Source organism: Vulpes vulpes, chromosome 7, assembly GCF_048418805.1.
Source record: "Vulpes vulpes isolate BD-2025 chromosome 7, VulVul3, whole genome shotgun sequence".
In the NCBI taxonomy this organism is placed as follows: domain Eukaryota; kingdom Metazoa; phylum Chordata; class Mammalia; order Carnivora; family Canidae; genus Vulpes; species Vulpes vulpes.
In genome coordinates this window covers 16,680,319-16,694,446 of record NC_132786.1, presented here as the reverse complement: position 1 = coordinate 16,694,446, position 14,128 = coordinate 16,680,319, and the positions used below count along the sequence as shown (strand labels likewise).

The window sequence follows — 14,128 nt, the reverse complement described above, 5'->3', positions numbered from 1 at the left end:
AGGTTACATGAGTAGTTGGATATACAATTCAGTGGGAGAATGACAAATGTGAGATGTGTCCACCTACAAACAGCACAGAAGGCAGGGCAGGAGAGGATATCACTCCAGACCCGAACCCCACCCCGGAGTGACTGTAAACAGAAAGGACTAATTGCCATGCACCACACCTCGAGCAAAGCCTCATGCCCTTGTGTTCGGGTCGCACTCAGGGGGGCCTTACTCCTCAACTTACCAGGATGATGGGAAATATTTCAATCTGACACATATAATAAGCATGAGGCATAAGTAGGTAGCCATTTAGGACACATCTCTCATCGTCAGACTCTTCATTGTGAAACGAATAAATTAAATTTCTTCAATCAGGTAACATTTTTATTATCATGTACATTTTCTACCTGCTAAGAAAGAAAGCAATGTGCCAATATTTTGTGGTTTAAGTAAGTGTCTACAGGAATACCATACGCTGTGACGATGGCTAGAGTGCCTCACAGATCCTACTTTCATGCAGTGCACACGCCTCCCAGGCACAACTGTACAATCTACATTTGAGAAAATACAGCATTTGAATAACAAGAGACCACTACGATAAACCGAGCCCATAAGGCTTATTATAAACATCTTCTAAATATAAATTGCTCTTCGAATTCTATCCTGTAGGAGGAATAGAGTTTTTCATGCAAACCAAAGAACGTCATCAAGCCGGCTGACAGACACATATATCCCTTATCATAGGAACGTAGGTTTTAGTGATCTCTAAATTATTACCCAGAAATGAGTAATGGCAGTCACACCTCTGATTCACTGTCCCGACCTGGAGGAGCCACCTGCACACTTGGCCACCCTGCAAGAAGAGCTACCCCGGGCACCCACTATCAATGTCCCCGGCATGCCTTGCCAAAGGAGTCACCTGCCTCAGTGCAGCAACCAGCTTCGGCCCCTGAGCAACATCATGAACCATGTCAGCAGCCCACCCCAGCTCCGAAGATGGGGCCTAATAAAGCTTCTGGGCTTGAGGTAATCGAGCTGGGCAGGGCTGTCAGTGCTGAGTGCTTGGCCAGAGCGCAGATGCCAGCTGAGGAGTCGAAGGCAATGCACGAGGTGGTCACACCTCTCATTCACTCTCCCGACAAGGAGGACCCACCTGCAATCTCGGCCACCCTCGCGGTAGATGATGTCCCGGCGTATGCTATCAGGGTCCGCCACATGCCAGTGCGGCCACCCGGATCAGTGGAGCAACTAGTGTCCGCCCCTGTGCAATATCCTGAACCACCTCAACAACCGGCCCCAGCTCCTACCTCGCAGCCTTTTAAGCTTCAGGGCCAGAGGTGATCGAGCTGGTCACGGCTCGAGCCGAGAAGCCAGGCTGCTGAGACCAAACCAATGCACGTGGTGGTAACACCTCTGACTCACTGTGCCGACATGCAAGAGCTACCTGTACCCGTGGCCACCCTGGAGGAAGAGCACGCCCAGGTGCATGCTTTCGGGTTCCCGCACATGCCGGACCTGCCACCTGCCTCAGTGGAGCGAACGACTTTGGCCACTGAGCAACATCCTGAACCCCATCAAGAGCCTGCCACAGAGACTACAGTGAGGCCAGCTGAAGCTTCTGGAGACGGAATACTTCCAAACTCGTTCTACGAGGCCACCATCACCTCAAGTCCAAAAGCCGACAAAGACCCCACCGCACCAAAAAGGAGAGTGATAGACCGATGTCCCCAATAAACACGGATGCAAACATTCTCAACAAGATAAGAGCCAATACGATCCAACGGTACATTGAGAAGTTACTCACAGTGACCAGGTGGCATTTATCCCTCGTACGCAAGGCTGGTTCTACACTCGTCAAACACTCCATGTGACTGATCAGATCTGCAGGAGAAAAACGAGAACCAGGTGATCCTCTCAATAGATGCAGAGAAAGCATTTGACAAAATACAGCATCCATTCTTGATCCAAACGCTTCAGAGTATAGGGATAGAGGGAACGTTCCTCAGCATCTTCAAAGCCATCTACGAAAGGCCCACAGCAAATTATCATTCCCAAGGGGGAAACACTGGGAGCTATTCCCCGAGGAAGATCAGGAAGGAGACAAGGATGTCCACTCTCACCATTGCTATTCAACATAACACTAGACATCGTAGCCTCAGCAATCAGGCAACAAAAAGAACTAAAAGGCATTCAAATCGGCCTAGAAGAAGTCAAACTCTCCCTCTTCGCAGATGACGTGATACCGGACACCTAGAAAACCCAAAAGACTCCACCCCAAGACTGCTAGAACTCATACAGCAAATTCGGCAGTGTGGCAGGGTACAAAATCAATGCCCAGAAGTCAGTGGCCTTTCTATTGCTATTTGCAATTGTTCCCGCAAGGCTTCTTCAAATACGTCATCTCTCCCATTATTCTCATCTGATTAAGATAAGTGGGGGCACTGAAGGCTGCTCTGATGAGACTCAGAGGGGAATAGCGTAGATCATGGGGAAGACAGTGGAGGACAAGGCAGAAGGAGGGCCAGATGTCCTGATTAACCCAGCATTGAGGAGATTTTAGCCACCCAAGGCTGGCTGCAGTCCAGACCCAGAAATGAGTTCAGCAGTGGTGAACTAACGATGAGACTGAAGAAAGAGAAATTAAGGAGTCGACCCCATTTACCATGGCACCCAAAAACATGAGCTACCTAGGAATAAACCTAACCAAACAGGTAAAGGATCTCAACCTGAAAAACGACAGAACACGTCTGAAAGAGACTGAGGAAGACAAAGAGATGGCAAACTATTCCATGCTCATGGATCCAAAGAATGAATATTGGGAAACGTCACCGTGGGCAATTTACACAAAGAACGCAATCCCTATCAAAAATACCACGGACTCTCTTCAGAGAGCTGGAACACATCATCTGAAGATTTGTGTGGAATCAGAAAGGACCCCGAATGGCCACGGGAACGGTAGCCAAGAAAACCACAGCGGGGGGCAGCACAATGCCGGATTTCGGGTTGCGTTGCAAAGCTGTGCAATCCAAGACAGTATGGTACAGGCAGAAAAACAGACACATCCACCAATGCAACAGAAGAGAAATCCAGAAGTGGACCCTCAACTCGATGGTCAAGACCATATATTCGACCAAGCAGGAGAGACCATCCACTGGAAAAAAGACAAGTCTCTTCCATAAATGCCACTGGAAACGCTGGACAGCCACAGGCAGAGGAGGGAAACTGGACCACTGTCTCACACCAGACACAAGGATAAACTCAAAATGGATGAAAGATGTAAATGTGAGACGAGATTCCATCAAAACCCTGGGGGAGAACACAGGCAACGCCCATCCAAAACTTGGCCAGGCAAGCTCTGGCCATGGAAGCTCTGGCCACGCCCTGGCCACCCCCCCCACAGAGCTGCCACAGACAGGCCCGCCCCCAGCAATAAACCTAACCAAAGAGGTAGAAGATCTATACTCCTAAAGGTATAGAACACTCAGGAAGGAAATTGAAGCGAACACCAGAGAATGGAAAAGATTCCATGCTCGTGGATTTGAAAAACACATTCAGTTAAAATATCTATACTACCCAAAGCAATCCACACATGTCATGTAATTCGGATCAAAATGCCACCAGCCCTTTTCACAGAGCTAGAACAAACAATCCCCAAATTTGTATAGAACCACAAAAAAGCCCAAATAGCTAAAGCAATCTTGAAAAAGAAAGCAAAGTGGGAGGCATCACGATTCTGGACTTCAAGCTGTATTACAAAGCTGTGATCCACACACTATGGTACTGGCACAAAAACAGACACACAGATCAGCGGAACAGAATTGAGAGCCCAGAAATGGATCCTCAACTCTACGGTCAACTAATCCTTAACAAAGCAAGAGACAATATCCGATGGGAAAAAAAAAACTGCCTCTTCAACAAATGGTGTAAGGAAAACTGGACAGCCACATGCAGAAGAATGAAACTGGACCACTTTCTTACATACTACAGACCAATTAATTTATTCAAAAGAAATTCGAAACCATAAAAAACCCAGAAGACACACAGAGTAACCTCCCTGATATTGGCCATAGTAATTTCTTCCTAGACATGTCTCCAGAGGAAAGGGAAACAAAGCTAAAAGTGAACTCTTGGGACTTCATCAAGATAAAAATCTTCTGCACAATGAAGGAAACAATCAATGAAACGAAAAGGCAGCCTACAGAATGGGACAAGAGGCTTACAAATGACATATCTGATAAAGGGTTAGGATCCAAAATCTATAGAGAACTTATCAAACTCAACACACAAAAACACAAATAATCCAGCTAGGAAATAGGCAGAAGACACGAATAGACATTTTTCCAAATAAGCCACACAGATGGCCAACAGACACATGACAAGATATTCAACATCACTCATCATCAGGGAAATACAAATCAAACCATAATGAGACATCATCTCACACCTGTCAGAATGGCCAAAATTAACAACACAAGAAGCACCAAGTGTCGGTGAGTAGGTAAAGAAAGGAGAACCCTCTTTCACTGCTGGTGCAAATGAAAACTGGTACAGGCACTCTGGAAAACAGTATGGAGTTTCCACAAAGAGTTAAAATAGAACTACCATAAGATCCAGCAAATGCACTACTAGGTATTTACCCAAAAGATACAAAAATACTGATTCGAAGGGGTATATGCCCCCTGATGTTTATAGCAGCATTATCAACAATAGCCAAACTACCAAGAGAGCCTAAACATTTATCAATGTGCAAGGATAAAGATGTGTTCTCACCCCAGTGAGAATGGTGAAAATTAACAAGACAGGAAACAACACCTGTTGGAGAGGATGTAGAGAAAGGGGGACCCTCCTGCACTGTTGGTGGAAACGTGAACTGGTGCAGCCACTCTGGAAAACTGTGTGGAGGCTCCCCAAGCAGTTAAAAATACAGCTACCCTACGGCCCAGCAAGTGCACTGCTGGGAATTTACCCCAAAGATACAGATGCGGTGAAATGCCGGAACACCTGCACCCCAATGTTTATAGCAGCAATGTCCACAATAGCCACACTGTGGAAGGAGCCGAGATATCCTTCAACAGAAGAATGGATAAAGATGCGGTCTATGTATACAATGGAATATTATTCCGCCATCAGAAAGGACAAATACCCACCATTTGCTTTGATGTGGATGGAACTGGAAGGTATTTTTTTTCTTTATTTTATTTTTTTATTATTCTTTTAATAAATTAATTTTTATTGGTGTTCAGTTTACCAATATACAGAATAACACCCAGTGCTCATCCCGTCAAGTGTCCCCCTCAGTGCCCGTCACCCTTCACCCCACCCCACGCCCTCCTCCCCTTCCACCACCCCTAGTTCGTTTCCCAGAGTTAGGAGTCTTTATGTTCTGTCTCCCTTCCTGATATTTCCCACACATTTCTTCTCCCTTCCTTTATATTCCCTTTCACTATTATTTATATTCCCCACATGAATGAGGACATACACGGTTTGTCCTTCTCCGATTGACTTACTGCACTCAGCATAATACCCTCCAGGAACTGGAAGGTATTATGATGAGTGAAAAAGTCAACTGCAGAAACAATCATCATATGGTTTCACTCATACGTGGAATGTAAGAAATAGTGAAAGGGATTATAAGGAAAAGGAGAGGAACTGAGCGAGAAAAATTAGAGAGGGAGACAAACCATGAGAGATTCCTAACTCTGGGAAACAAAGGGTTGCAGAACGGGAGGTGGGTGGGGGGATGGGGTAACTGGGTGACTGTGGAGGGCACTTGGTTGGACAACCACTGGATGTTATACTATATGGTGGAAAATTGAATTTTAATAAAAACAAACATAAAAACAAAAACAAAAAAGATGTGGTCTATATATACAATGGAATACTACTTGGCCATCAAAAAAGAATGAGATCTTGCCATTTGCAAAATCCTGGTTGGAGCTAGAGCGTATTATGCTAAGTGAAATAAGTCAGTCAGAGAAAGACAAACACCATATAATTTCAGTCATGTATAGAATTTAAGAAATGAAACAGATGAACACAGGGAGAGAAAAGAGAGAGACGCAAAGCAGGAAACAGATTTTTAACTACAGAGAACACGCTGACAGTTGCTGAGGCGAGGGGAGAGAGGGAGTGGGTATTAAGGAGGGCACCTGTGATGAGCACTGAGCATTATGTGTAAGTGATGGATCACTAAAAAGTACCCTTGAAAGTAATAATAGCTATATGTTAGCCATCGAATTTATATAAAAACTTGAAACCTAAAGCAATAATACAACAAAGAATGCAGCTAACCAAAAGAGGAAGAGAAAAAAAAGAGGGAGAGCAAGAGAGACAAATGAATTACTACTATTAATAAAGTAATCAATACTCATTACAAATGGAACATTAAATGCTGTTATATATTTTAATAGAATAACAAAAATATTTAATCCAAAGCAGGCAGAAAAAGAGGGGAAAAAACCACAAAGAACAGATGGGCAGACATGACAAATAGGAGACACCAAGAAAAAAATTAAAATCCAATGCATCAATAATCATATTACTTATAAATGGTCTGAACAGCTCAATTTAAAAAGCAGAGATTTATAAGTTGGATAAGAAGGCAAGGTCCAATTGTATGTTGGTCCAATTGCGTTTTGCTTATGAGAAACCCACCTTAGGTAAAAATATATAAATAAGTTAAAAGTAAAATGATGAAAAATATATAAAGGGAGCAGGATTACCTATATAATATCATGTAAAGTATACTGCAGAGCCAAGGACATTACCTGGGAAAAGCAGCTCTTTCCATAGTAATAAAGGGGACAAAGGTTTCAACTTACCAAGAGGACATCCTCATCCTAAACATTTATTATGCACCTAATAATGAATTGCCAAAATACATAAAGGAAAAATTGGTAGAACCACACAAAATTCTGTCTACAGGTACAACGGGAGATTTCAACATCATTCTCTCAAAAATTGGTAGAATATTTGGGCATAAAGTCCATTTGGGCATAGAAGACCTATGAGCATCCTCGGCCAGGGTGGCCTCATTGGCATTCATGAAACACACCATCAAAAAAAATAAAAAAATTTAAAAATTTAAATAAATTTTAAAAACCCACACCATCCAACAGCCACAAAATTGGACAGGGATGATAGAATTCTCAAGAATCAGTTCAGTAGCTTAACCGAGCCACCCACGTGCCCCTCTTTCTCAAGAAATCTAAAAGAATTCAAGGCATCATCTCTGACCACAGGATAACTAAGGAGAAGTGAGTAACAGAAAGATCCCTGGGAAATCTTCAACAAAAGAATGTATGTCTTCATAACTCATGGGAAGAAGAAAGAAGAAAGAAGAAGAACAATAACAACAACAACAACAACAACAGCAACAAAGATCTCTGAGCCAAAGGAAAATGAAATGACATTTAATGTCAAAATTTGTGAATTAAGCAGGACTTGGAGGAAAATGTACACTAAAACCCCTGAGTTAGAGAAAATACAAATCATCCTTAGAAACTAGAGAACATGAGTAAATTAACCCCAAAGTTATCAGAAGAAAATAAAAATCAGAGTAGAATTCAATGAAATTGGAAACTCAAAATAACAGAGAAAGGCAAAAAGACCAAAAGCTATTTCTTGAGATGAATAAAATGTATCAACTTCTAGTCACATTGATAAAAAAAAAAAAGAGTCTACACAATCCTACATCAGGAGAGAGGGGATGTCACCACAAATCCTACAAATGGTAAAGTGGGTAAGAAGGGAATAGTAAAATCAACTTTGTAATAATCGAATGAACAACGTTCAGGCAATGACATAAATTCCAAAAGCTACCTCAAAAAAGAAAAAAAAAGAAGGAAAGCCTTATGGCCCTTTATCTTTAGAGAAGCTCATTTTAGTTAAAACCTTCCTACTCTAAAGACAGACATACAAATCCAAGCCGAAGGGCTTCACTACCCAGAACGTCTGAGGAAGAAATGGTACCAATTCTACGAACTCTTCCAGAAACCCGCAAAGGAAGGAACAGGTCCCCACTGGTGAGGCCTGCTTCGCTCTGACCTCAAAGCCTTGTCTGGCCTAGAAAATGAGAGAACAACCTATATGTTGGTAAACTGAACACCAATAAAAAATAAATTTACAGAAATAAATGAATGAATGAATGAATAAAAGACAATGAGAGAACTACATTATTCATGAGCGCCGACGCAAATCCCCTTACCACATTTTGGCAAAGCGAATCCAACAACTCACAGAACCGTACCCGCATGACAGGCAAGCCGCAGCCAGGCCACCTTCCCTCCGAGTCCCGCCACTATGGCGCCACCACCGATGGGAATCACCCTCCCGAGACAGGCATTCCCTGTGCAGGAACAAGTTGCCCTACTATCATCCAAACTGAGGTCGGCATCCCGATTGTCTGCGGAATCCAAAGGAAACACGGCTCTGGAACACAGGCATTGCGGTGGCCACAAAGGAGGAGGAAGCTCAAGCATGCGGGCTCCTGTGACCACCCGGGGTCTGAAAATAATTAGCCCCCAGGCCTGGCCTGACCGTTCCACAACGGTGTGAGACACCGTGATGTCTGCGTGACAGGCTTATGGACCCACAGGGCAAGCGGGAAAAGTCGAGAAATGTCCTTGTTTTGCTGGGTTTACAGGAAGGTGAGGTGGCCTTTCCTGTTACACATCCTTGGGAAAATATGTCAGTGCATCGCATGTAGGCACCCCTTCCCAGTGACACGTGGAGGGTCTCCCTGCCACTGAGCTCCCCGGAAAACTCACCGAGAGGTGGGGGCCCAGGGTGTTGTCAGTGGGGAACCCCAGGGCAGGCCCAAACACTGGGCTTACAACATCTAAAGGGGCACCGAGAAGAGCGCCTGCCAACCCAGACGGGGCACCGCAGCCTCTGTCTGTGGCGCTGGCAGCACGGCAGGTGCCTGGTGAACAAGCCGGAAGCCAGATGCACACACGCCAGGCCAACCCGACTCTCCAGCACACCCTGACTGCTCTCCTCAAGCTGAGTAGCTAATCGCAACTAAAGACCTGAAACCAGACGGGCCAGCTGACCGCGGGTTGGGCACCTCTAGGGACCAGCCAGCCCCGTGCCCCTGGACAGCCAGCTGCAGCCAGACAAGGGTCCCCTAAGTCCCCTGGCACAGCCCACGAGAGACGCTGTGCTCCATCACCTGGTGAGGCTGTGGCAAACAGCAGCGGTCGGGTCTCACTTCTGGGAGCCCACGTATGCGGCCGACTGTCTGGAAGCGGCTCCGACCTGACACCTCCGGGCTTGGCTAGGGCGGAGCATCAGCAGGCGCAGGGAGAACGCGGCTGGACCCCTCCCGGCACGGTCACAGAGGGCCGGCCGGGTCCCTTGGCTGAAGGCCCTGAGTCTTGTCTGGTGGCCTGCCTCGGGGCGCCTGCCGGGGCCCTAGACCAGCCCATCTCAGGTGAGCTGAGGGTCCTACCCCTGACCCACCCAATCTAGGTTGTGTTCGGGCCCTCACGTGGGATGACGGTGGCAGCTCAAGTCCCTTCTGGGACAGAGCCAGCATCGGGTGCGTTCCCCGGTCTGCAGGGAGACTCCAGCCAACACTGTACACCCGCCCCCTAGGGCGTCCCAGCCCCTTGGACAGGGGTCCAGAGGGCTCAGCATTCCAGGGCCTCTGCCCACCCAGAACCCAGAATCCAGGTGTACGGTGAAGACGGGACCGGGCAGCAAGCCCCTCAGATCAGGGGTCTCCCCAGGACTCGGGGGCGTGGGCTGCCCAGAGTAGACACGGGATGGGCAATGAGCAGTGAGCAGAAGCACGCATCCACGGGGATGGGGCGGCAGACATAGGGAGTGACCGCTGCTGGGGACAGGGCTCTCTGGGAACGTGAAGATGCTCTAACACTGACCATTGCGACGGCGGCCCAAGTCGGTAAATACACTGGAAACCACCGAACCGCATACTTTACAGGAATGAAGCGTGAAGAGAGCGGTTTTAACCTCAGTGCGGTGTTACGCAGAAAAGAATAATTAGGCTATGTTGTTCCCCGGCATACGGACGTGTGTGCAGACCACCTATGTACTCGGGTACAGACACGCGCACGCACACGGGTCTTCCCTCCTCTGTCTACCCGGAGGAACAGGATCACCCTTCATGGTCCCGAACACGCGTCCTGCCCGGACATCCTTAGCCGGGACCTGTCTTTCCCAGGTTAACAAAACCAGAGAACAAGTATCAGACTGGCCTCCTGCGGGTGGAGCGTCCCAAGAGATGAACAAGGCGGCGTCCGGAGGCTGCCCAGCTGCACCGAGGGCTTACTGCGTGCCAGGCCCGCCGCCAAGCCCGTCCTGGTGGGGAACTAGTCACTGTATCCTCACCCAGGCTGGAGGTTTTATGTGTCACCCGGACCAGGCCACAGGACGCCCACACGGCCACCAAACATCACTTCCAGGTGTCCGTGCTGGTCTCTGCAGCCCATGGTCTTCTTCGGTGAGGGCGACCTCACCCCCCAATCCTCTGGGCTCCACCTGTCTGGCATCGAACACTGGCTCTCCCTGCATCCTGGCCCCCAGGGGGGCCCCAGGCTGGACACAGGGCTCCCAGGATGAGGCGACTGCCCCCCTGCTCCGGACACCACTCAGACCCTGGCTCCTCCCCGCTGGGCCATGTACCAGCTGCCCGGGCCCCAGCACCTCACATCGCTGCCCTGCTCGCCACCTGCAGGCTCATGCCCTGGGCAGGGCTGCCATGAAGACCAGACACAATTAAATGCCTCGGATGCTAGAGAGCAGCTTTGTAATACATCAGGATTAGAAAGCTCCCAAGAGCTCGCATCCACCATCTCTGTTCTAGGGCGCGCCCCCTGCCCACTTCTAGCCGGGGAAGCCAAGGGAGGCTCTCCACCCAGGGTCCAGACGTCTGCAAGTGGCACAGGTGGACTTGTCCAGCAGGCCGGAAGGCCTCCCCATCCAGAGACGAGGGACACAGCAGGGGACGAGGGGGGCACCTCGCGCATGCCCGGCTGGCCCAGACGTGCACCAGTGTGCTGGTCACCTGGCAGGTGCACAGCCCACGCCTCTGGTAGTCATCCCCTCCCTAACCGGGCTCGGGGCCGACAGCTCGCATACCTGCACGCGCACACCTACTAACATGGGTGGGCGGTGCAAGAGTCAGCGTTTTCTGTACACTCCCATGACCCTGGGGAGACCCACTGTCCCGTGCAGCGCAGCAAAGGCTGAGCCACTCTGCGCGGCAGCCCTACTGCCGAACCCCTCTGGGGATGGGGAGCTCACTGCTCAGGATGCCACCAAACTCCTGTGCCTGTCAGGCGGGGCTCATGTGGCTGTGCTCAGCTTCCCCTGGTCCCCGTCCTGCCCCAGCACTAGCCCCTCCACCGGCACGGCCCCTCCCCAGGGGCTCCTTTGCCGCACCCCACCCTCCGTGGAGCACACGGAGGGCCTCTTGCCTGTGCCGTCCAGAGCTAGTCCAGCCGCAGTTTGACGTCCACCTGCCGGGCGTGCAGGGCCAGCGTGAAAGAGAACAGCAGGATGGCCATGATGGGCTCGAAGCTGAGCCCGGACACCGCGTTGCCCCAGGGGGAGGTGGGGGAGGGGAGGAGGTAAACCTCTTCAGTACAGAGGGCCCAAGACCCATCCACGTGCCCCCGGGGCAGACCAGTCTGCAGCACCTGCCACCTGCCCGGCTGCAGCACTTCCCGTCCAAACCGAGGCCTCGTTGGCCAAACGGACACACGGAGAAGCCGCGGAATCAGGCAGCGCCCGACATGTGCGTCCAGGGGGCACGGCAGCAGCGCACCTACCCCGAGGCCCGGGTGTAGCTGCTGAGCTCCAGGACCAGGATGTAGGACGCAGTGAGCACGAGGAGTAGGATCATTTTGGGCAGGGAGGACACTCGCCGGAAGATGGCCAGTAGGAGCGTGCCCACCAGGCCGCAAGGCAGGGCGTGGGCGCAGACTCGCAGGGTACAGCGGGCAGCAGTGCGCTCTGGCCACCGGGCGTCAGGACCACCAGGGTCCTGTTGGGGCTGGAGCTCCAGGCCCAGGGCAGACAGCCCACCTGGAGGGGGTGGAGGGGTGGAGGGGGCAGGGTTGGAGGGGGAGGTGGAGGGGGCATAGGGGGCGGGGGTGAAGGGGGAGGAGGAGCAGAGAAAGCAGGGCCAGAGCAAGCAGGGGTAGAGGGGACAGGGGAGAAGGGGCGGGGGGGGAGGGAGCAGAGGAGGCAGGGGTGGAAGAGACAGGGGCAGAGGGGACACAGGGTCAAGAAGAGGCAGGGGTGGAGGGGATGGTGGGGAGTGGAGGCAGCAGGGGCAGGAGTGGAGGGGGCAGGGGCAGAGGGGGCAGGGGCAGAAGAGCAGGGGTGGAGGGGCAGGGGTGTTGAGACAGGGGCAGGGGTGGCAGGGAGACTGGGGCTCAGGACCAGCTGCCCTCAGCCCCACCTGCCCCGCCCACCTGCTGCTACAGCTTCCTGTGGGAAGGAGGGGATGCCCCCAGGTGCTGCCCGACCCCCCCCTTGCTCTGCCCTCAAGGCTCCCCCCAGTGTATGCTGGAAGAAGCAAGAGACCCCCTCGCCCCCCCACACCACCCGTGCCCTCTCAGGCTCCCCTATTGTCACTGCGGCCCTGCCTCCCTCCTGGTACTCAGCGCCCCAACCCCTGCCCTGACTCCTGCCTCAGCTTCTACTGTGCACTGGGGAGGGGCTGGGTGTCCCTTCACCCGGAGTCAGCCCCCCTCAGCCCCGCACACCTCGCGGGGCTCCCCCTGCTACACCCTGCTGCCTGCGGACATGCTCACCACACATCCTTGGGCCATGGAGTAGATCAAGACCACTATGAAAATACACAAGACGTTGTGGATCTGGAGGGTCAGGCATCCGGGAAAACACTGGACAATAAAACATATTACTGTGAACACAGGCGTTTCTTAGAGTTGGTTCCGGTCGCAGGAACGGTCACAGCACAGAATGGGCCGCGCGCCCTGGTGCCGCTGGCTCCCCACCCAGGCCCCCCCTCCACACATCTCAGCTATGCCCAGGCTTCCTCTCCCAGGTCGAAGCTGCCAAAATTAAAAGAAACAAAAACTACTGTCTTTCAGTGAAAAACAACCACACCTGCCACCCTGTGCCCCACGCTGTGACTCTGGCACTGGAATGAAGGGATTAATTTGATATTTTTATTGCATTAAATCCTTACTATGTTATGTATTTTTTAAGTTTATATGTTGTTATTTATTATATTAAATAACTAGTATTGACACGTCCTTGTGTCTTTTTTAGGTACTTTAAGTTCTAGGTTATTCACATAGGTTTTACGCTGTTTTGTTACTAGAAATTTTATTTTAAATCTCTTTGGGGGAACCTGGGCAGCTCAGGTCATGATCTCAGGGTCCAGGGACCGAGTCCCACGTCAGGCTCCCCGCTCGGCAAGGAGTCTGCTTCTCCCACTCCCTCTGCCCATCCCCGAAATTGTGCTTTCTTGCTCTCTCTCAAATAAATAAAATCTTTTTAAAAGAAAAAAGGCAGCTTAAATACATTTTGCAATAGTCAACACGTACCTTCGTGGATAAAAGCACAAAGTCCTTTTTAGATTCACGCTCGCGAAATTCAAAACAAAAACTAAAATAAAGACCGCAGGGACCCGGCACAAGACGCTGACAAGACCCGCAGCCAACCAGGGCCGGCCCCCTCCGCGGCCCTACCCTGGGGAAGTCCCGACTCTCCTATCCTCACCAGCTGGCCTTCCACGTCCTACGCAGCTCCCAAGGCCCAGCCTTGGTTCCAGATTCCATTCGGGATTCCTGAGCCCGATGCTCCCACGCCGCGCAGACACACTGGGCCCCCAGATCTCGGGGAGAGGAGCCCCCTGCAGTGGCGCCAGCCCCGACTGCTCACACCTGGCGCTGGCCACCTCCCTCCCTGTCCAATCTCGGGTCCGCCCCCAGCCAGGACTGAGATGTGCCTGCGGACTCTCGCCCGGCCAACAAGGCACACGCAGCTCACGCATTCGCTCAGCAAACACGGGGGGGGTGGGGGTTCCTCCCGCTGTGGACATCAGGAGCCCCTGGGGGCACTGCCCAGGCCTGGCCTCTGGTGGCCTCTGGTGACTGGAGGGCCACTGGCCGACGGTCAGCAAGCTGTGCCCCGAGTGCAC

The 14,128-nt window shown here is 50.8% G+C and overlaps 1 protein-coding gene across 9 annotated transcripts in view; it reads right to left on the bottom strand.

Moving 5' to 3' along the window:
• The window catches only part of LOC140599791 (adenylate cyclase type 1-like), a 220,285-nt gene that overhangs the window by 127,944 nt on the left and 78,213 nt on the right, over positions 1-14,128 (bottom strand). For 3 of the 9 annotated variants that reach the window (XM_072765001.1, XM_072764998.1, XM_072765000.1), the window contains one exon: positions 1,793-1,869. The exons of 5 other annotated variants lie outside the window; for them this stretch is intronic. In XM_072765001.1, coding sequence (XP_072621102.1) covers positions 1,809-1,869 — 61 coding nt within the window. In that variant the 3' untranslated portion in view covers positions 1,793-1,808. Of the gene's footprint in view, positions 1-1,792; positions 1,870-11,783; positions 12,040-12,773; positions 12,864-14,128 lie in introns of all 9 variants that reach the window. One more of the 9 variants, XM_072764995.1, reaches the window with a different exon arrangement.